This window comes from Eurosta solidaginis, chromosome 1, assembly GCF_040869045.1.
Source record: "Eurosta solidaginis isolate ZX-2024a chromosome 1, ASM4086904v1, whole genome shotgun sequence".
In the NCBI taxonomy this organism is placed as follows: Eukaryota; Metazoa; Arthropoda; class Insecta; order Diptera; family Tephritidae; genus Eurosta; species Eurosta solidaginis.
This window is the reverse complement of record NC_090319.1, coordinates 187,700,227-187,725,355: the sequence shown is the minus strand read 5'-3', so window position 1 is coordinate 187,725,355 and position 25,129 is coordinate 187,700,227. Positions and strand designations below refer to the sequence as shown.

Below are 25,129 nucleotides of genomic sequence, written 5' to 3'. Positions count from 1 at the left end.
TTGGAATCATGGAAGGAATACTGTTCGTGGTATTACATATATAAATAAATTAGCGGTACCCGACAGATGATGTTCTGGGTCACCCTGGTCCACATTTTGGTCGATATCTCGAAAACGCCTTCACATATACAACTACCGCCACTCCCTTTTAAAATTCTTATTAATACCTTTAATTTGACACCCATATTGTACAAACACATTATAGAGCCACCCCTGGTCCACCTTTATGGCGATATATCGAAAAGGCGTCCACCTATAGAACTAAGGCCCACTCCCTTTTAAAATACTCATTATCACCTTTCGTTTGATACCCATAATGTACAAATTAATTCTAGAGTCAACCCTGGTCCACCTTTATAACGATAACCCGAAAAGGCGTCCACCTATAGAATTAAGGCCCACTCCCTTTTAAAATACTCGTTAACACCTTTCATTTGATACCCATATCGTAAAAAAATTCTAAAGTCACCCCTGGTCCACCTTTATGGCGATATCTCGAAAAGGCGTCCACCTATAGAACTTAGGCCCACTCCCTTTTAAAATACTTATTAAAACCTTTCATTTGATACCCATATCGTACAAACAAATTCTAGAGTCATCCCTGGTCCACCTTTATGGCGATATCTCGAAAAGGCGTCCACCCATAGAACTAAGGCCCACCCACTTTTAAAATACTCATTAACACCTTTCATTTGATACCCATATCGTACAAATTAATTCTAGAGTCACCCCTGGTCCACCTTTATGGCGATATCTCGAAAACGCGTCCACCCATAGAACTAAGGCGCACCCACTTTTAAAATACTCATTAACACCTTTCATTTGATACCCATATCGTACAAACAAATTCTAGAATCAGCCCTGGTCCACCTTTATGGCGATATCTCTAAAAGGTGTCCACCTATAAAACTTTGGCCCACTCCCTCTTAAAATACTCTGTAATACCTTTCATTTGATACGCATGTCATACAAACACATTCCAGGGTTACCCGAGGTTCATTTTCCTACATGGTGATTTTCCCTTATTTTGTCTCCATAGCTCTCTACTGAGTATGTAATGTTCGGTTACACGCGAACTTAGCCTTCCTTACTTGTTATTATAGTACTTAAGTAAATTGTTAAAGGTAAGGTAAAAGTATGCAACAGGGGTCGACTGCAAAATCGCGTCCGAAAATATCGGGAGGGGTGTGAAACTGCGCGTCTTGAACTCGTCAACAATAATCCGAAGGCGGAAAAGAAAAATTGTATCTCTGTCCGGAGATATTTGCAGTTGAAGTTGCGATTTTCATGTGGTTTTTGTTGTGTCGTACCCACAAAAAAAATTGTGCATCACCGTGGCCGAAGGCCGCCAACGCAGAAAGATGGTCTGCGCAAAAATACTATGGATTTCAACCCCGGTTTCGGAGGGACCCGTGGGTCTTTTTTCGGTTTTTCGTTAATATATTTTGAACGAGTTAAAATTTTTATTCTTCGCCTTCGGATTATTAATACTGATGTCAAGACGCGCCGTTTGATACCTCTCTCGATGTTTTTGGACGCGTATTAGCAGTGTCATGCTGTCGTAAAAAATTACCAATATTTGGTAGAGAAACCCTCCCAGATGACAAAATAAAATGCTTCACCTTCCGGATGCTTCTAGTTCTTGTAAAATGAAATTTTATTTATTTGGTAATGTCTAGAACAGCGGTTTACTCCTATCTCCTGACAGAGTTGAAGTTTTTCTTTTCCACCTTCGGATTGTTGTTAACGAGTTCAAGACGCGCAGTTTGACACCCCTCCCGATATTTTCGGACGCGATTTGGTATTCGACCGCTGTTGTATACTTTTACCTTACCTTTAACAATTTACTTAAGTACTATAATAACAAGTAAGGAAGGCTAAGTTCGGGTGTAACCGAACATTACATACTCAGTTGAGAGCTGTGGAGACAAAGTAAGGGAAAATCACCATGTTGTAAAAAGAACCTAGGGTAACCCTGGAATGTGTTTGTATGACATGTGTATCAAATGGAAGGTATTAAAGAGTATTTTAAGAGGCAGTGGGCCATAGTTCTATAGATGGACGCCATTTAGGGATATCGCGATAAAGGTGGACCAGGCCTGACTCTAGAATTTGTTTGTACGATATGGGTATCAAATGAAATGTGTTAATGATAATTTTAAAAGGGAGTGGGTCTAAGTTCTATAGGTGGACGCCTTTTCGAGATATCGCCATAAAGGTGGACCAGGTGTGACTCTAGAATTTATTTTGTACGATATGGGTATCAAATGAAAGGTATTAATGAGTATTTTAAAAGGGCGTGGGCCTAAGTTCTATAGATGGACGCCGTTTCGAGATATCGCCATAAAGATGGAACAGGGGTGACTCTAGAATTTGTTTGTACGATATGGGTATCAAATGAAAGGTGTTAATGAGTATTTTAAAAAGGAGTGGGCCTTAGTTCTATGTGTGGACGCCTTTTCGAGATATCGCCATAAAGGTGGACCAGGGGTGACTCTAGAATTTGTTTGTACGATATGGGTATCAAATGAAAGGTGTTAATGAGTATTTTAAAAGGGCGTGGGCCTTAGTTCTATAGGTGGACGCCTTTTCGGAATATCGTTATAAAAGTGGGCCGGGGGTGACTCTAGAATGCGTTTGCACAATATGGGTATCAAATGAAAGGTGTTAATGAGTATTTTAAAAGGGAGTGGGCCTTAGTTCTATAGATGGACGCCTTTTCGAGATATCGCCATAAAGGTGGACCAGGGGTGACTCTAGAATTTGTTTGTACGATATGGGTATCAAATGAAAGGTGTTAATGAGTATTTTAAAAGGGCGTGGGCTTTAGTTCTATAGGCGGACGCCTTTTCGAAATATCGCCATAAAGGTGGATCAGGGGTGACTCTAGAATTTGTTTGTATGATATGGGTATCAAATGAAAGGTGTTTATGAGTATTTTAAAAGGGCGTGGGCCTTAGTTCTATAGGTGGATGCATTTTCGAGATATCGCCATAAACGTGGACCAGGGGTGACTCTAGAATTTGTTTTTACGAGATGGGTATCAAATGAAAGGTGTTAATGAGTATTTTAAAAGGGCGTTGGCCTTAGTTCTATAGGTGGACGCCTTTTCGAAATATCGCCATAAAGGTGGACCAGGGGTGACTCTACAATTTGTTTGTACTATACGGGTATCACATGAAAGGTGTTAATGAGTATTTTAAAAGGGCGTGAGCCTTAGTTCTATAGGTGGATGCCTTTTCGAGATATCGCCATAAACGTGGACCATGGGTGACTCTAGAATTTGTTTGTACGTTATGGGTATCAAATGAAAGGTGTTAATGAGTATTTTAAAAGGGCGTTGGCCTTAGTTCTATAGGTGGAAGCCTTTTCGAAATATCGCCATAAAGGTGGACCAGGGGTGACTCTAGAATTTGTTTGTACTATATGGGTATCAAATGAAAGGTGCTAATGAGTATTTTAAAAGGGCGTGGGCCTTAGTTCTATAGGTGGACGCCTTTTCGAAATATCGCCATAAATGTGGACCAGGGGTGACTCTAGAATTTGTTTGTACGATATGGGTATCAAATGAAAGGTGTTAATGAGTATTTTAAAAGGCGTGGGCCTTAGTTCTATAGGTGGACGCCTTTTCGAAATATCGCCATAAACGTGGGCCAGGGGTGACTCTAGAATTTTTTTGTACGATATGGGTATCAAATGAAAGGTGTTAGTGAGTATTTTAAAAAGGAGTGGGCCTTAGTTCTCTATGTGGACGTCTTTTCGAGATATCGCCATAAAGGTGGACCAGGGGTGACTCTAGAATGTGTTTGTACGATATGGGTATCAAATTAAAGGTATTAATTAGGGTTTTAAAAGGGAGTGTCCCTTAGTTGTATATGTGAAGGCGTTTTCGCGATATCGACCAAAATGTGCACCAGGGTGATCCAGAACATCATCTGTCGGGTACCGCTAATTTATTTATATATGTAATACCACGAACAGTATTCCTTCCAAGATTCCAAGGGCTTTTGATTTTGCCCTGCAAAACTTTTTCATTTTCTTCTACTTTATATGGTAGGTGTCACACCCATTTTACCAAGTTTTTTTCTAAAGTTATATTTTGCGCCAATAGACCAATACAATTACCATGTTTCATCCCTTTTTTCGTATTTGGTATATAATTATGGCATTTTTTTCATTTTTCGTAATTTTCGATATCGAAACAGTGGGCGTGGTCATAGTCGGATTTCGGCCATTTTTTACACCAATACAAAGTGAGTTCAGATAAGTACGTGAACTGAGTTTAGTAAAGATATATCGATTTTTGCTCAAGTTATCGTGTTAACGGCCGAGCGGAAGGACAGACGGTCGATTGTGTATAAAAACTGGGCATGGCTCCAACCGATTTCGCCCTTTTTCACAGAAAGTAGTTATCGTTCTAGAGTCTAAGCCTCTACCAAATTTCACAAGGATTGGTAAATTTTTGTTCGATTTATGGCATTAAAAGTATCCTAGACAAATTAAATGAAAAAGGGCGGAGCCACGCTCATTTTGAAATTTTCTTTTATTTTTGTATTTTGTTGCACCATATCATTACTTGGGTTGAATGTTGACATAATTTACTTATATACTGTAAAGATATTAACTTTTCTTTTAAAATTTGAATTAAAAAAAAAATTTTTTAAACAGTGGGCGTGGTCGTTCTCCGATTTTGCTAATTTTTATTAAGCAGACATACAGTATCAAGGGTAACGTTCCTGCCAAATTTCATAATGATATCTTCAACGAATGCCAAATTACAGCTTGCAAAACTTCTAAATTACCTTCTTTTAAAAGTGGGCGGTGCCACGCCCATTGTCCAAAATTTTACTAGTTTTCTATTCTGCGTCATAAGTTCAACTCACCTACCAAGTTTCATCGCTTAATCCATATTTGGTAATGAATTATCGCACTTTTTCGATTTTTCGAAATTTTCGATATCGAAAAAGTGGGCGTGGTTATTGTCCGATATCGTTTATTTTAAATAGCGATCTGAGATGAGTGCCCAGGAACCCACGTACCAAATTTCATCAAGATACCTCAAAATTTACTCAAGTTATCGTGTTAACGGACGGACGGATTGGTTTATTGACGCAAAATATAACTTTAGAAAAAAACTTTGTAAAATAGGTGTGACACCTACCATATTAAGTAAAAGAAAATGAAAAAGTTCTTTAGGGCGAAATCAAAAGCCCTTGGAATCATGGAAGGAATACTGTTCGTGGTATTACATATATAAATAAATTAGCGGTACCCGACAGATGATGTTCTGGGTCACCCTGGTCCACATTTTGGTCGATATCTCGAAAACGCCTTCACATATACAACTACCACCACTCCCTTTTAAAATTCTTATTAATACCTTTAATTTGACACCCATATTGTACAAACACATTATAGAGCCACCCCTGGTCCACCTTTATGGCGATATATCGAAAAGGCGTCCACCTATAGAACTAAGGCCCACTCCCTTTTAAAATACTCATTATCACCTTTCGTTTGATACCCATAATGTACAAACGCATTCTAGAGTCAACCCTGGTCCACCTTTATAACGATAACCCGAAAAGGCGTCCACCTATAGAATTAAGGCCCACTCCCTTTTAAAATACTCGTTAACACCTTTCATTTGATACCCATATCGTAAAAAAATTCTAAAGTCACCCCTGGTCCACCTTTATGGCGATATCTCGAAAAGGCGTCCACCTATAGAACTTAGGCCCACTCCCTTTTAAAATACTTATTAACACCTTTCATTTGATACCCATATCGTACAAACAAATTCTAGAGTCATCCCTGGTCCACCTTTATGGCGATATCTCGAAAAGGCGTCCACCCATAGAACTAAGGCCCGCCCACTTTTAAAATACTCATTAACACCTTTCATTTGATACCCATATCGTACAAATTAATTCTAGAGTCACCCCTGGTCCACCTTTATGGCGATATCTCGAAAAGGCGTCCACCTATAGAACTAAGGCCCACTCCCTTTTAAAATATTCATTAATATCTTTCGTTTGATACCCATATTGTCCAAACGCATTCTATAGTCAGCCCTGGTCCACCTTTATGGCGATATCTCGAAAAGGCGTCCACCCATAGAACTAAGGCGCACCCACTTTTAAAATACTCATTAACACCTTTCATTTGATACCCATATCGTACAAATTAATTCTAGAGTCACCCCTGATCCACCTTTATGGCAATATCTCGAAAAGGCGTCCACCCATAGAAGTAAGGCCCACTCCCTTTTAAAATACTCATTAACACCTTTTATTTGGTACCCATATCGTACAAACTAATTCTAGAGTCACCCCTGGTCCACCTTTACAACGATATCCCGAAAAGGCGTTCACCTATAGAACCAAGGCCCACTCCCTTTTAAAATACTCATTAACACCTTTCATTTGATACCCATATCGTACAAACAAATTCTAGAGTCACCCCTGGTCCACCTTTATGGCAATATCTCGAAAAGGCGTCAACCCATAGAACTAAGGCCCACTCCCTTTTAAAATACTTATTAACACCTTTCATTTGATACCCATATCGTACAAATAAATTCCAGAGTCGCCCCTGGTCCACCTTATGGCGATATTTCGAAAAGGCGTCCACCTATAGAATTAAGCCCCACTCCCTTTTAAAATACTCATTAACACCTTTCATTTGATACCCATATCGTACAAACAAATTCTAGAATCAGCCCTGGTCCACCTTTATGGCGATATCTCGAAAAGGTGTCCACCTATAAAACTATGGCCCACTCCCTCTTAAAATACTCTTTAATACCTTTCATTTGATACGCATGTCATACAAACACATTCCAGGGTTACCCGAGGTTCATTTTCCTACATGGAGATTTTCCCTTATTTTGTCTCCATAGCTCTCATCTGAGTATGTAATGTTCGGTTACACCCGAACTTAGCCTTCCTTACTTGTTATAACATCGGACCCATTTTCGATGTAGATAATCAGCATTATATAGCCTAAAATAAGTACAAAATATAGTACCGCGCCGGACGCCGCGCCGACGCGCCGATATTTTTGACATTCGGCGGCGGCGTGCGAAAAACGACCAAAATCGGCGGCGGCGGCGGCGTTTATCGGCGGCGTATATCTCTACTATGGACCAACCGAGTACTCTAAAATTAACCACAATTCATACAAAAAATATGGTCCAATTAATATAGCGATGTCCTAGGACTGGACCATATACTCTAGCTCCGCATTACATCAGAGTAATCCATGGAGTACCCACAGTCCAATAAACATCGTGTAGTGTTTACAATCGTTAAAAACGAGCAATCATCGGCTTACAATATGTTCGTGTCGAAACATGAGTTGGTTCATTGCTGCATTACAGTGGAGTATAATGGTAAGTACTCCAGTGGACCACATGATCCAACGATTTTTGCAGGGAATGCTAAACATGAGTGAGTGAAATATTCACCTCGTTTCCTCAGGCAAGGAGAGTTACATGATGTATGTAATGTGCTATTGGGGTTTTCCAAAAGAGGTATGTGTGTAAATAAAGGCCACTGAAAACCACGGATGGAAGGGTTGCTAGCCACCAAACCAAATACCATCGTGGGTTTGGCTATGTTTGGTGAGGTTAAGAACATCAGTTTTGAGCCCCTTTTTGTTGTTATTATTGTAGAATACTGGCCCTGATTGTAGATTATAACGTTGGACTATATAACGTTATGGACTCTGGTATATTTTAGTTTTTTTTTCTTATTTTTTGTTTATTTGTTAACCATTTGTTTTAGAGGAACTCTATAATAAATTTCCTGTTGGTGTTAGTTTCGAGGATAGCCAAGAACCTCACCAGCCATTGAAGCCTAGCCAGTCAATGGGTCCCACTCGGCTATTCTCGTTGCTAGTAAACTCGAAGTTACATTTTCACAACTCTCCCTTCAGGTTATATTACAACCTATATGTGTGTTCATCACTGCTCTAAGAAAATACAGATTAGATACTCTGTTTTGTTCCACACTTTAAATTACTAGATTGGAAAGGTTTATAAATTATTACAGCTCAATTCTGCAATTCAGTCTCATCTCATATGCCTGTGCTTAAGATTTTCCATTAGACAATTTTTGTAACTTGAGTTGATTTCGGTATTCAGTAAGCGAAAGTCAGAAAAAAACTCACCAAATCAATCAAACTGACCAAAATAACACTTTACTCATACATTGAACAAACAATATAAAACTGCATTTTTGTATCTGGCTGAACCTGGTAAGGCGCCACTCTGATTTCTGTTTAGAAAACCCCAATGTGTGGAGTAGCGGCAGATTGAAATTCTTTTTAATTTTATTTTTTAATTTCTTCTTTGCTAATTTTAAATTTTAGGAATGAAATACTTATCTACAAACCGCTTCTTGCGAATAATTTTCATAACTTCCTGAGACGCGATACAGCTAACGGAATAGCAAATTGTTTCAAAACTGATTTTCACCCCAAAATGAGTCTAATAGTGACTCAAGACGGCTTACTGAGTTCAGCTGTTAGTTTGTAATCAAACTAATCGGAAACATCTTTAATTATTAATCTTTTTATTTTAGCTAATATATTATAAACTAGAAAGTGATAACTGTTTCAAGCACTTTAATTACATCCTTTTTTTTTTTAAGTGGAGTAAGTCACTGTGTGAACTGAACATCTCAAATAGAATTTACTTGATTAACTTGTGTATAATCTACGACTTTTTTATTTACAGATGTATAAAGATGAGAAAAACCAGATTCGCTTGAGAGCGCAGTCATTGATAAGCGATAACCATAATCCTCTGATTCGACGAGCGCGCAGCTACACCCCTTTACCAATCAGTCGGTAAGTACAAAGCCCGTATTACGTTTTACGATCAGTGACGGAAAACCATTTTCACTCAAACGATTAATTTGCAAATATTAAACTATTTCTAAAAATTATAATAAGTTATGGATCTACATATATCAGTAATCCGAACCACCTGTAATCATCTGGGGATTAACAGCTCCCGAGTCGCAGGGTTTTTATTGATATGCGGGAATAGAAATAAGAAAAGATTTTTGGCAGTAAAAAATCATTATTAAGCGTTTATTAATATAAAGTTGGCAATGCAAACAATTTGAATATGCAATAATTAAGATGAAAACCGCTAAGTTCAATACGCATACGTATATGGAGCATAATACCTAGAGGGGCTGCTGTTGATCCGCTGAAGTGCTGAAAGAAAAGTGAAAATTGAAGTTCTTCGCGAACGTCGCAAGATTCTCGAGCCGCAATCAGCATAGGTAACTGCTCAAAATGCGTAGAAAAAAGGGAATCCGTAATATATGTATATATGCACGAACGTATACGGATGAACATACATATTTGACTTTGCACGCAGCGTTGCCACTTGCTCAATTTTTTTAATTCAAAAGTGTATCATTCCTGAAAGAATGTATCCATTTTTTGAGTAATATCGTCTGATTTAAGTATATATAATGAAATAAAGTATAAAAAATTCTGAAATTAGTAATATTTGGTGCGAATTTTGGCTAAAGGGAACGCGCAACTGAGTTCTATAAAATTTTTATTAAACCTCATTGTTATAAAGGGGTTTTCGATTCAAGACATCGACAAAATTTTACTTATATTAACGTTCTATAACAAACAATACTTATTTTTTCAAAACCAATAACACCTCAAAATTATGACTTCAAGATTCTTAAAATAATTATGTAGAGAAGAAATATTGTTTATCTATAGATAAAATAAATATATAGGAAAAATCGCACTCTGGCCGGGGGAAAGGGGTACGTTTTAGAAAACGTTTCTGCAAATATATTGTACCTGACCCAACAGGAAAATAAATAAATACAAAAATTTCATCGTGTCACATTAAGATTTAATGTTCGGTCATTGGTCATATACAGCTTTGATGCTGGGTTGCATATACTACATACATATAGATAAAAAAAATGTAAGGCGCGATAACCTCCGAAGGGATTTTAGGCCGAGCTTCTCTTCCAATTTGGGTCGTGCTCCTCTTTAATTTTTCCTACAAATTGGCGGGACGGGACCTACTTGTTTTATGCCGACTCCGAACGGCATCTGCAAGGCAAATGGGTTTTCGCTGAGAGCTTTTCATGGCAGAAATACACTCGGAGTGCTTGACAAACACTGCCGAGGGCGACCCCGCTTAGAAAAATTTTCTTCTATTTGAAAAACCTTGTTTCTAAAATTTTGATGTTCAATTTTTATTTACTCATATTTTAAATATCATAACTTTGTAGTTGTTTAACTTGTTAGCATTAAGTGGATTACTCTTATAAGCACCTGTGTGTATATAGAATATACATCTAGAAACATATCCTATATTTTTTTACATCTATAGACGTTTACGCTTAAACTTTACATGGCTATGCCTCAAACTTTATCTACTCTTCTGAAATTGCTGCGCATAAAATTATTACTACTAAATTTCAATACGCATTATACTCAGATTCAACTGAAATATGTGCCTATGTTTCACCTCTACACTAATTCTATGTATAACCTCTTAAAATGGTGCGTCTCTATTTTAATTCCAAGGTTTTCACCCCAACGTGGGGTCCGTGATTGTTTTTGAAATATAAATCATGTGAAGTTTCGGCCATTTTATTTTGCATCCAAATACGGACATCGGCTAAGTTTACAAAATCAAAATAATTAACTTGAAGCCCTCTCACCGCTGATGGAACGGTATAAAGTACATAACATTTGTGGTACATACTCCATCAGCGCCGCTATTTTCTATTTTTTCTATTGCCTCAAGTCATTGCCGTCGTTGGTACATACTATGCTACAGGAGCCCGGTTGTTAGCGTTGAGTTAGTATCGCACCATATTTCTAAATCATTACGATGACGGTGTTTAAAATCACGCCACCACATGCTAAGCTGCTTTATGTATGCTATGTATGTCTTTGCACAAACATTCGTACCTTCATATTTACTTCGTCGCTTCGAACATTTTGTCATTGCATCACTTATTTTTATACGCAGTTGAGCAGAGCTCACAGAGTATATTAACTTTGATTGGATAACGGTTTGTTGTACAGGTATAAAGGAATCGAGATAGATATAGACTTCCATATATCAAAGTCATCAGTATCGAAAAAAAATTCGATTGAGCCATGTCCGTCCGTCCGTCCGTCCGTTAACACGATAACTTGAGTAAATTTTGAGATATCTTGATGAAATTTGCAACAAAATCCTCAGGTCCCTCCCTAGCAGGACTTGGATCAGAATTTAGAAGAAGCACACTGCAAAAATCTGCAGGCCTGTCAAAACACCACGCTCAGAACTACCATGGTTGTCACAGTCTTATGCTGATAAATGCCCAGGGCACCTTCTTCTCAGTATGAAATACTCAAAACTAACTAGAGAAGAAGGCAGGATCAGAATTTAGAAGAAGCACACTGCAAAATGCTGCAGGCCTGTCAAAACACCACGCTCAGAACTACCATGGTTGCCACAATCTTATGCTGATAAATGCCCAGGACAACTTCTTCTCAGTATGAAATACCCGAAACTAACAAGAGAAGAAGGCAGATTTTCCAGAAAGACGCGCGTAATTCTGGCACAATATTGATCTGGATACCGTAATAGGTTTAACTCTTATTTTTATTTTACCAACTTCTGCCCCACTTTTATTACGTTTTTATTACGAATTTTTGGCTGCTGATAAATGTTTAGCCTTTCGTTGTTTTCATACATACATTTTTTTTAATTCAAGTATTACCGGCTCTGTCTAGAATGTCTTTGTTATTGAAATACTATCATTGCTCATGATTCAATCACAGAATCATTATCATTGCTTTTATATTTTGTATAGTTTGCAAATATACTACACCAGTTCGCAAATGCAATGATGCTAAACCATTTGCACAAAATCCTGAAATCCCTTATTAATTTTTTTGTTTGGTGTAAAAATCTTTATTTATTATTTATGTGAACGTCAATTCCCATTCAGTTCCACACACGGACCGAGCTATTAAAAGGATATCTGCTTGTTGCTGAAGCCCAACAGCGCCACAACAGCTATGCGATCGACTATTAGAAGCAGTCCTATGCAGCAGTACTCCGTTATTGCGGCGTTTTGTGCCAACTTGCTACCTCAGAAGCAAGGCTTTAACAACCTAGAACAATGGCGAGCAAAAGTAAGCTCTCGGCTGTCCTCGGTGTATTCTTTTTTCCACTTAAAATACAAAACCCCCGCTTCTGGTCTCTCACTCGATCTGCATTGTGAAGGTTGACCTGGCTAGCCCTTGAGGACCCCATATGGATTTAATGAGTTCATAGCGATCCCTGCTTAGTCCGTCATCATTGTTGTTGCATGTCTCTCCTGCGGAAATTGGGCTAGTAACAGAGCATATTAAAAATCATTTCAATCAAAGGTTTGCTCATATTTGTAACACCCCCTTCCGACAGTTAATTTTTTTGGTTGCAACAACATAAACATGCATATGACATTGACGTAAAATCAAATTTTTTTTTTACAAATTTCAAGATCAGCTGTCTAAATGCACATTAGGACCGTCTGTGAGGATGATAATTTAATTTGCATTATAGTATAAGGTAGTCTAAGAAGGAATTTGAAAAGCTTAATTTCAAACAAAGCACATAATCAAAATTCCGATACTGGTTTTTATATACCATACCATATGGTTTAAAACATGAAAATATGTTTATATACGCGTTATTAATAAATAAAACCATAGAAGAACCGTATGAAGTTTTGGAGAGGGTTTTTATTTTCAAATTGAAATACATAGTGAAATAAAAACAATTTTAATGACAGACTCAAAAAAGCTATAATTTCAGACCGGTTAAATTTGAATTAGCATTAGTAATCAATTAATGAGATGCCTTTTTTATGGCCAATGCTTATTTCAATTGTTTTCCGAAAAAAGCAATTACTAATTGATTACCATTAGAATAAAATCCAAAAAAAAATCATGATTTTTTCTGTTTATCATTCACTCATTCAGTCATTTTGATTACTTTTGATTATTTTAGATTTTTTTGATTTTTTTCAATAATCGGAAAAAATCATGATTATTTTTGATTTTTTCGATCACTTTTTTTTTAAAATTATTTTTGATTTTTTTAAATTTTTTTTGATTATTTTTCCGCTTTGGTGAAAGAAAAATTCTCCTTTGTTGCATGCACGGGATAATTTCTACATACAAGTACATTTTAAGATGCAATAGTAAATCGTAAGCGCTTATCGAGGCGAATATATACATGCATTCATCATATAGGGTGAATGGTATATGAGCGTTGATCTAAACATATTCTCCGGTAAGTATACACGCATGTGCATATTTTACTACGCTCATTATATAAAATAATGTGGGATCGAAAACGGCGGTTTTTCTAATTGCCCAGACAATATGTAAAAAAAAATGTTGGATTCATAAGTTGGCATCCAAAAGCTTTCATTTAGCAACGATTCTTAATGGTTTCAGCCTTAAGTCTAGCCAATTTTGTTATATCCAAAATAAATATATCTACTATTTTGGATAACGTTTAATCCAAAATAGCGGATATATTAATTTTAGATACACAACAAAATTAGCTTGACTTAAGGATGAAACCATTATTATTTTATATAATGAATGTAATAATGCGGATGTGTATACACTTATCTGAGAATATGTTTGAATCAACGCTCATATACTATCCGCCCTAATGTTGCATGTATATATTCGCCTCGATAAGCGCTTACGATTTATTATTGCATCCTAAAATGTACTTGTATGCATGCAACAAACGAAAAATTTCTTTCAAAAAAGCGGAAAAATAATCAAAAAAATCGAAAAATATCATAAATAATCATTACTTTAGATTATTTTAGATTTTTTTCTGATTTTTGTTCTTTTTTTTTTATTATTTCTGATTTTTTTGATGTTTTTCAATAATCGGAAAAAATCATGACTTTTTTTTTTTTTTGATTCTTTTTTTAATCAATTGAAAAGTAATCATTAAAAATAGAAAATAATGGCAAGTAATCATTAAATGGTGTTTCAAGAAAATAATCAATGGAACGGCTAATCATTACCATTAGTAATCATTATTTAACAGGTCTGTATAATTGAAACAACACAAAAATCTTATACCAACGAAAAATTGGAAAATGTAGATTTAAGTTATTTTTGAATTATTGTATCAAAAAAAGAACATTGTTGATTACATGGAAGCTATTTTTATACAGAAACAAGTAAAGGTGTCTAAGTTCGGGTGTAACTGTACATTATATACTCAGCGTGAGCTTCAATTGTACATTTCATTTCAGAAAAATTACTTCTCTACATAACACGTGGCACCGCCCGTTTAAAAGATAAATGTCTCCCCATTTCCTCTTACAGTAAAACTTGATAAGTAAATTACCATTGATTCAATTTATTTTTTGCTAAGTTATAGCTTATTATTCTAGTCTAAGACCCTTTTAAGCTCGTTTTATATCTGAGTTTTCGTGGTCTTTAACCGATCCCGTCCATTTTTACTTGAAATATTTTCTGCTATAAGGAAAATATGTGTACACAATTTTATTACGAACCGTTAATTTTTCTTCGAGTTATGGCTACCGAAACATAGAAAATTGCTCAGTCATAAAAGGGGCGGTGCCACGCCCATTCTTTTAATTTGAAGATTTTCCTATTTATTGTTATAAATCCACTTGGGAAATGAAATACCATTGATATAAAGCTTTTTTTTTGCAAGGTATAACTTATTTTATTCGTCCACGACCCTTTTAAAAATCTTTTATATAAAAGTGGGTGTGGTCCGATTTCGTTAGTTTTTCTTCAAATCATTCCCTATAGTATAGGCAACCTCTCTGCCGAATTTTGTTACGATAATATTTGCAAAATTTTGCAGCTTATGGAATCCCTTAAAGCTCTATAGATAGGTGCATTGCTAGCATAAGTACTTCTAATTTTTGTAAGGTAAAAAGATCGTTATTCCTAAGACAACGCTGCGGGACATGGAAAAATATACGTTCAAGTAAAAGAGGGAAATCTATTATACCATTTATAATATCGAACACTGTAGAGAGGGAGAGAATTGTTCTTCTGGAATTTAACGATTTCAGGTTGATTAATTTGCATCTGGCAATATATGGTGGAAGTGGGTCTATAAAATTTAATGAGCGTAGAGCATAGTGCAAAAAACCTTTTGAACACGTTCAAGTCGTTTGATGAGACCCCATATTCAAGTTTGGAGCGAACAAGTGACGTGTATAAGAGCTTCAGCGTATACGGATCACTAAAGTCCGAACTAAACCGACGAATGAAAGCAAGCATAGCATAAGATTTTGCTATAGTGCTATTGATATAGCTCAAGAATGAAAATAACACCCAGGTCGGATATTTCATTCAGGGTGGATAGATTAGAGTTGCCAATGGAATAGGAGGTGGGAATAGAGGAACGAGACTTCGCAAACGACACGTGGAAACATTTACTAACATTAAGAAGAAGTCGATTTTTTTCACACCACGAAACAACGTTGTTTAAATGATTCTGAATTCTAGATGAATCAGACAGAGAACGAACAGAGGAATAAATTTTAAGATCGTCAGCGTATAGCAGAAAATTGGAGAAGGTAAAACACTCACAAATATCATTAATAAAAATGATAAAGGGTAAGGGTCCTAGAATGTTACCTTGAGGCACACCAGAGGAGGCAATAAAGTTATAAGATGATAAATTGTCAACAACTACAATGCAGTGCCGAGAAAAAAGGTACGATTTTATCCAAGATAGAAAAGTAGAGTGAAAGCCCAGATTCGCCAACTTTTCAAGGAAAAGTGTGTGACTCACTTTGTCAAAGGCCTTGGAAAAGTCACTATAAATAGTGCCAATTTGCAGGTGATCATTAAAAGCAGATGTACAGCATTCAGAAAACACGGCAAGGTTGGTAACCATGGATCGACCAGACATGAAGCCATGTTGGTTGATAGAAATATATCTCTTGATGGAAAAAAACATCTTTTGCTTGACAATATATTCAAACAATTTAGATACGGTTGACAATTTTGAAATTGGTCTGTAGTTTGCAATATCATTTTTATTACCTTTTTTGAAAACAGGCGTGATAGAGGTAAATTTCTAGGCATCAATAAAAACACCCGAATGAAGTGATTTTTTAAAAATTATCATAAGAGGATAAGCAACAGCAGTGCAGTTTTTGAAAAGGTAAGATGAGGAACCATCAACATCCGAACTCGCAGACGACTTAATATGCAGAATACCATCGAGCACATCATCAAGCGATATGGAAAGTGATCCAAAATTAATTGGTGAATTGGTATCTGGGAAATAGTTGTCATCGAACGGCTCAGACGACGACTCGAAATTAGAGCTGAAAAAGTCAGCAAAAAGATTAGCAGCCTCTTGCGGGGAGGATGCACTGGATCCATTGTAGAACACATCCGATGGTATTCTGGAACACATTCTTTTGGATTTAATAAAACGCCAAAAAGACTTTGGGTTTTTTCTGATGTCAGATTCAAAATTATGAACATAATCTCGGTATAAGTCCTTATTTAGGGATTTAAACTCTTTGCGATAGCGGTGAAATTTTTCTTTATGAGAAACAGAGTTAGAAGACTTGTACTTTTTGTAAAATTTGTTTCTTAGATTCTTTAATCTCTTTAATTTCGATGTATACCATGGTATCCTATGGCATTTCTTCCCAAAAACTGGAACATGTTTTGAACAGAATGTTTGAATTTGTTAAATCACGAGCTGATTTATATTTTAAATTCAATGATATTCATTTATTCAAACAATTGGCCTTAGTCTAACATATAAACTTTAATTTACTTATAAACTTTAGGTCGTGTATCAATTCATTAGAAATTAGATTTACGAAAGATAAAATCAAATTACTAATTCTTCAAAGCAATTACAAATGAAGCTTTTATTTAATGAAAAGGGATAAAATGGGAATTATATGTGTGGATACTTATGTATGGTTGATTGTAGTTGTTGCTGATTAGGATCCCGTGTCGTTACGGGAGATGCTCCGTCTTGTGGATTGTTGATGAAAAAAGAGAGGCAAGTGGCAAAGCGCCCAGCGTTTATATAACCTTTTGGACATTGGAAGCCCGTTCCAATGAGTTGTCAAATAGTGACGAGTGCATGCAGGGATGCATTATGCACATATGTGTGACTGATGTGGGGAAAACTGCAGGAACGTGAGTCACCACAGTACTCGTAGACTCTTCACATGAGCGTGAGTCATAGAAGAGTGGTTTAAGTGGAGAAACTCACTTAAACATCGGGCCCCCTTTGCACCGGCGCAAAGCTGTCCCTTAATCGCTCCAAATCTCTGATCACCCGGTTTAATTGGGTATGCACGTCTACCGTTGTTGGCCGTGCTCTGCGTGGTAGCTGGGTTGGAGCCGGGTCTTCGCCGGCTTGCGGCCGGTGTAAGAGCGTATGGTGTGGCTCGTGACAAACTTTGCATGTTTCCGGCGACGAGCACTGGCGTACGTTGTCATGGTTGCGCGCCAAACAATTTGGGCAATACTTGTGTTGCCGTACACATACGATGCGCTCATTAGTGGACATATCCCGAAATTTGGGACAATAACGCAAGGCGTGATATCGCTGACAAAGCTGACACATGTGAAGTCGTGGGTTTCGTGGCGCCCGAATCGGTGACGGAAGTTGTGGGGATCGTCTGTAAGTAAAGATGATATTAGTCACAATTCAATAAAGCGATAAGTTGGAATATGTGTGTTGTGTGAGATTGTGAAGTTAGTGTAGATAAAATTAGGGAGTTGAGGGAGTTGGCGCATCGGAATAAATTGGTAGGGGACATAGTTTTACGATTGTTCTAGTGAAACGACCATGCTGTGTTCGAACATCCGCAACTCTGACAAGATTATCCGCTCCAAGGTAGACCTTCTCAATTCGGCCTAAGCGCCATTCTTGAGGGGGAAGTAAGTCATTTTTGACGACCACAAAGTCACCTACGGAGATATATTTCTGAGGGTGTTTCCATTTATAACGCCGCTGTAACTCCTTAAGATATTCGTCCTTCCATCTCTGGCTGAATTTTTGGTGAAGAATCTTTAGTTTTTCCCATCGATTCTGAAGTGAAAGATTATCTAATCGGGGTTCTGGGGGAGCCAGCAATGGCGCACCGCGCAGAAAATGTCCTGGTGTCAAGGCTAGTAATTCGTCGGGATTGTCCGACATAGGCGATAGTGGATGGGAATTGAGCACCGCTTCGATACGCGCGAGCAATGTAGCTAATTCTTCAAAGGTGAAGTGATGGCTTCCAGCGACACGTTTAAAATGCAATTTGAAGCTTTTGACAGCTGCCTCCCACAGGCCACCCATGTGAGGTGCATTCGGTGGTAAGAACTGCCATTCGAACCCATGTATGCCATGTCTTGCTTGAATATCGACGGACGTGGATTTGAGGAACCGGTCGAAATCCCTTTGAAAGGCTCGGTTTACCCGACAAAGTTTTTCCCATTGTCAGAATATACGCATTTTGGTAGCCCACGCCTTCCAATGAATCGCAGAAACGCTGCTTCGAAGGCTTTGCTGGAAAGGTCAGAACAAGGCTCTAAATGAGTTGCTTTTGTTGAAAAACATACCAAAACGCAGACATAACCCTTTATTATGGACGATTTTCGGAGAGCTGACGACCTGAGATCCAAGGGACCTGCGAAGTCCAACCCGGTAAATGTGAATGGTAAGGAGAAGTTGGAGCGTTCTGGTGGTAACGCTGCCATGATTTGGGATTGAGTATTCTTCTTAAAAATGGTGCACGTTTTGCAACTGCGAATACATAGTTTTATTTTCGACTTCAGTCGAGGAATGAAATATTCTTGCCTGACCGTCCGGATCATGAGTTGATGCTCAGCATGCATTAATACATTGTGTACAAATTGGAGAAAAAGATGGCAAAACCGTGAAGATTCAGGGATGATTATAGGGTGCTTTTCATTGTGTGGGAGATTGGAGTTGGCTAATCGACCATTTACTCGAAGAAGGCCGTTTTCATCTAGAGAAGGATTCAAAGGCAAAAGTTTACTTTTGTTGGAAATTGATAGTTGGTTCGAAAGTTTGGCATATTCATTATGGTAATATCTTTCCTGAGTGAGCCTAATCAGGCGTGCTTTGACCCAGTGAATTTCTGCTTGGGAGATAACTAGGTATTCATAATTTATTGATGGAGTGGACTGTATGGGCTTGGTTCGATGTATAAAACGAAACATGTAAGTTATCACCCGGAGAGCTCTCGGCCATGATGAGAAGCGATCAAGTATATCAGGTTCACTATCCAAAGTAAGTAGAGCTTGGAATTTCGTTCTTCTGGAGGGACTATCTTTTCTCTGGACGAAATGGGCCATTGATCGGAAGGTTTTAGCAGCCAGTCAGGGCCTTTCCACCAAAGTTGTAGTTGGATTAAATCTTGAGGCCTACACCCTCGGGTACCGAGATCAGCAGGGTTGTGGTTTGTGGATACATGGCGCCATTTGATGTTTCCAACATTTTGTTTGATCTGGGATGTGCGATTTGCCACGTAGACTTTCCATGTGCATGGCGGTTTTTCAAGCCATGACAACATGATCGATGAATCTGACAATAAAAAGAGTTCGATATTTCTTAAGGGAAGTTGATTGATGACATTTTTGATGCATTTGGACAGTAACACTGCTCCACACAGCTCCAGGCGCGGAAGGCTCACTCTTTGTAATGGCGCAACCTTAGTTTTAGAGAAAAGTAAATGAGACGAGACTTTGCTATTTGACTGTGAACGAAGGTAAACGGCCGCATAATACGCTTTCTCTGATGCATCACAAAATCCGTGTACTTGTATTTTATTATTAGGGGAAAATTCAGTCCATCTCGGTATTCGAATTTGCTCTATCATTGGGAAGTCTGCTAAAAACTGTAGCCATTTTTGGAGAGATAATGGTTTGACACATTCGTCCCAATCCATGCCTTCCAGCCATATTTGTTGCAACAATATTTTCTCCTGAATAAGAATTGGCGCTAGCCACCCTGCGGGCTCAAAAAGTTTCGACACCGACGATAAAATCTGCCTCTTGGTTGCACTAGTAGGGGGCTGGGTTGGCTCAATGGTATATGAAAAGTCATCGCTTAAAGCATTCCATCGGATGCCAAGAGTTTTAGTAGAACTGGAACAATCGAATTTCAGAAAATCTGAATCGAGCAAGTCTTCTGCTGAGATGTGACTAAGGAGATCTGGATGATTAGCAGTGATCTTTTTAAGGGGAAAACCTGCAGACATTAAACAACTAATTGTTTGGGATTGGGCCTGGATACAATATGGGATGTCATGTCCACCGGACAGTATGTCATTCACGTAGGTTTCCTCTGTTAAAATTCGCTTTGCTAAGGGATAAGTGACTCTCGAATCATTCGCCAACTGATGTAAGGTGCGTATGACTAAGTACGGCGCGCAGTTTACTCCAAACGTGACAGTCTTGAGGGCAAAATCGGTAAGCTTTGTTTCGTTGCTCATGCGGAAAAGAATCCTTTGAAATTGTTGATCCTCCTCGTGAAATAGTATTTGGCGGTACATCTTCTGGATATATCCGTTGAATACGAATTTGTAAAGACCCCAATTTAAAATTACTAACATTAGATCAGACTGCAGAGTGGGACCAATGTGGAGAATATCATTCAGAGATTTGCCAGATGAGGTTGATTTGGAAGCATTGAAAACTACTCGAACCTTAGTAGATTTACTATCTGGCTTAACTACTGAATGGTGGGGAAGGTAATACGAGAAATAATTACCGTTTTCCTGAATTTCCTTGGGATGGATGGGTTTCATGTGATTCAGCATGAGATATTCTTCTAAGACACGCTCGTACTCGTCCTTGAGATCTGGATTCTTAGTGAGCATGTGCTCCATTTGAATGGCTTGCTTCATGGCTTGCGCCCGAGAGGGACCAAGGGCGAGATTAGAGGGAAATTCCGATTTAAATGGTAGACGTACCACGTACCGTCCATCAGGGTGTCTGTAGGTCGTTTCCTTGTAAAACGATTCGCAGATTACGTCGTCATCTGATGGTTGATGTGATTCTTGCACTTCTTCTATCTCCCAGAAGCGTTTCAGTTGCATGTTGAGATTTTCATCGGAAATCCCAGTAGCGTGTGTATGAAAAGTGGAACAATAAGTGGAAGATAGAGGTCCTCTAAGGTACCAACCAAATATGGTATTTTGCGCGAGTAAGCTGCCAAGAACCTGATGTTTGATGCCTTGGAGCAGAACTTGAGGAATGAGGTCACTGCCTATAACAAGATCTATTTGACCGGGAGTGTAAAAATAGGGATCAGCGAGATCTAAATCTTTAATTTGGGAAACGTCTGGTTTAGGGATTTGGAAAGATGGGAGAAAACTCGTTAGATTTTTCAAAACGATCGCATTGGTGTTAATGCGTGTGTTGTAGCGCTGGGAAACTAGCGTAAGTTGACAAACTCGGTTTGCATTTTCGACAATTTTTCCACCCATTCCTGTGACTGAAAAATTATCTTTAGATGTAGGGAGTTGTAAACGAGTCTGAGCCTTTTGGGATATAAAGGTTTTTGCGAACCTTGGTCAATTAAGGCTCTTAAGGTATAAAGCGAACCCAGGTGTTCAATTTGAACTTGGGCGGTGGGAAGAAGCGTTTTCTCATTATTGGTGGAGAAATTCGCTTGGACCTTTGACTCACTACCTGGACTAGTCTTGAACGATGAAGGGGATTCCTGCCAATTGACCTTGGTTAGGTCAAATATCGGATGCCTGAACTTCTGGTATGACTCAGTGTGAAGTAAGGCTGGATTTTGAGAGGATGTAGTAGAGGAAGTTTTACCGTTTGATTTTGGGTTAGGCTTATTAGTGACTTGGGGGTGCAGCATTGTATGGTGTATTTCTTACAATGTGCACATCGGAATGTACTGGAACATTTAGAAAGTGCATGATTGTAGGCGAAACAGTTACTACAATACTGGTTTCGCTCTACGAACTGCGTGCGTTCGGCGACAGTTAGCTTACGAAATTCAGGACACGATTTCAGTGGATGATGATTAGTGCATAACTTGCATTTCAGAGTTAAATTTCCATGCGAATAATATGTTTGGATTTTGGGAGGAGATTTAGTGGTAACTGAGTTCCGGGATTTGGTACTTTTGTACCCATGTAGGCGTTCAACTACCTCATATCTACTAGTTAAGAACTGGTTCATTTGGGACCAGCTCTTTTCGGGATTCTAAGGATTGCTCCCATAAAGAAAGGGTTTCTTCGGGAAGCTTGGTGGAACACACATAAATCAGAATAGGATCCCAATCGGACACAGACACCCCTTGGGATTTGAGAATAATTAAACAGTCGTTAATGGTATTTTGTACTTTTTGGATTCCTTCGCTATTTTCCAACGTGACTGGAGTAATATTAAAAAGCGTCTTAAGTTGCATATCAATGAGAATCCGTTTATTCTCGAATCGTGTTCTTAGTGCTTCCCAGGCCAATTGAAAATTCCCATCAACCAATAGATACTGCTTCACGATTGCTCCTGCTTTTCCTTTGGTTTTGTTTCGTAGGTGGTACAATTTCTGGGCAAGGGTTAATTTGGGGGTGATTGATATACACCGCCGTGAACATGTCACGGAATGACGGCCAATCTTCGTAGCTACCGTAAAATATTTCGGTATCGCAAGGGGGTACTTTGATACAAGGGACTGAAATGGGGTTGACATATGTGGAGAGAGATTGACGGGATTGGTGGTTTGTTTCGCCCGATGCGCCTTGGAGAAGCTTAAGCTGATCCAAAATTTGGGACTTACAGATATAAAAACTATCATTACAAAGATCAAATTTCTTAGCTGCTTCCTCTTTGAAGTCCGTTGAAATACATTGGACATATCCAAGACGTACAGTGCGATACGAGGCCTGCAAGGTTTCCCAGCGTGTGGTGAGGTCTTGGAGTTTCACTTCTAACAAAGTGTCGGTATTAACCCCGGGATCTTCCTTTTCAAAATGTGAACAAAAACTGATCAAATTGTTAGAGTCGAAAATGAAAGTGGACATTGCTGCTGCGCCCGTTGCCATGGTTTAATTTTAAACGTAATATGAGATTTCGAGCTTGATTTTAAGGAAAATTTAAAATGGAGAGAAAGTGTATGTGGAGGTGATATTTGGGGATTTGTATGTATACAGTGGAATTTTTTAGCGAATTTACAATTTTGTAAACGTGTCTGTGTTCAACCGTTTCTTTTTTATTGCACGCTACTGTAGTTAGATATTTTCCGCTATCGACTCAATTTGGTCTAATTCCCCAAATGTTTTAACTTTTACGTCTACGTATATATCTTCTATGGTCACTTCTTCCAAGCTACGTTATGTTGTCGCTAATCGCAGCTTAAATTATGCATGTGTACAAAAAATGTATGCTTGACGCCGGCAGCGAGTCGGTAAATAACCCAAGTAACACCAAAATTCACAAGTATTCCAATTACAATTAGGTTTTGCGAAATCAATTAACAAATAGAATAACTGCTACGTTCCAAACCTCTTGGATTATTAATGTGTAGTTTGATGGTATTTGAAAAAGGTAGAAGGGACTAAGAATAGTTATATATTTTCTTACGGGACTTGCAAATTGATAGGATTTCAAAAGAACGCAATAATGGCTGTGATATCACAATTTGGAGTGATTTTAGGGATTAATTTCTTGAAAGTGGGACTTTGATTGAAAATTATTATTTGAAACTCTCAAGTCGATACGATGCGCAACTGTTTGCTGGCATATGATGTCTTTTTGTATGTACAAATGCTCGAACGAAAGATTTACAACAACAAAGACTCGACCATATATTTTATACCCATGTATTTTTAATGAAAATTAAGAATTTTAACGCCAAATGAAAGAGAATTTGCTTTAAAAATTATGTACATATGCACGTTTGTGGGAGTTTACATGGGAATAATTTATCTATTATGAGAATGAGGGTATTTAGCACTGGTTGCAAATCTAACCTCAAATGTATGTATATATATCTGTCACCTTGGGGATTTTCGATATTTCTTGAACGAGTACTTTTACTTGGCGATGTACATATATATACATATGAACCGTTTGCCGGTAACAGTAAATGTGCCGTTTGAATAAAAATTGGACCAAATATTGGGACTCACCTGGACATACTTGTATTTATATATTTTATCAATGCGCTTTCTGGGATAGTTTTCGGAACTATTGTTGTGATGTGGTGCTCCCTCGTTGAGCCAGCAATATGCTTTCGGCGACACAAATTCGGCAACGGATGTTAACAAAATATTAAGTAAATCCCACGGTGGGCAGCGGCACTTGTTTTATTAAACCACTTTTTTATTTCCACCACGTTTGTATTTACTTTAAACTATTTGATTTTAATTATATTTACTTTATTTTTTTTGCTGTTTGCGCGGATGATACTGCCAATTATGCCGGTTGACGAAAATGGTGTGTGTTGGTTTGTTCAGCGAGTGATCGCTGTCAAAGCTAAGGCCAATGTTGTTTCTTTGCGTAAGGAATTAGAGGGAAATTTTTGCGTTGCCAATTTGCTGATTCAAATTTGGCTCGCAAGGACCAATGTTAAATCACGAGCTGATTTATATTTTAAATTCAATGATATTCATTTATTCAAACCATTGGCCTTAGTCTAACATATAAACTTTAATTTACTTATAAACTTTAAGTCGTGTATCAATTCATTAGAAATTAGATTTACAAAAGATAAAATCAAATTACTAATTCTTCAAAGCAATTACAAATGAAGATTTTATTTAATGAAAAGGGATAAAATGGGAATTATATGTGTGGATACTTATGTATGGTTGATTGTAGTTGTTGCTGATTAGGATCCCGTGTCTTTACGGGAGAAGCTCCGTCTTGTGGATTGTTGATGAAAAAAGAGAGGCAAGTGGCAAAGCGCCCAGCGCTTATATAACCTTTTGGACATTGGAAGCCCGTTCCAATGAGTGGTCAAATAGTGACGAGTGCATGCAGGGATACATTATGCACATATGTGTGACTGATGTGGGGAAAACTGCGGGAACGTGAGTCACCACAGTACTCG

At 38.0% G+C, this 25,129-nt stretch overlaps 1 protein-coding gene across 3 annotated transcripts in view; it reads left to right on the top strand.

Moving 5' to 3' along the window:
- The window catches only part of LOC137236957 (protein anoxia up-regulated-like), a 1,647,042-nt gene that overhangs the window by 768,435 nt on the left and 853,478 nt on the right, over positions 1–25,129 (top strand). For all 3 annotated transcript variants that reach the window (XM_067760043.1, XM_067760044.1, XM_067760042.1), the window contains one exon: positions 8,741–8,853. In XM_067760043.1, the coding sequence (XP_067616144.1) occupies positions 8,741–8,853 (113 nt within the window). The remainder of the gene's footprint in view (positions 1–8,740; positions 8,854–25,129) is intronic.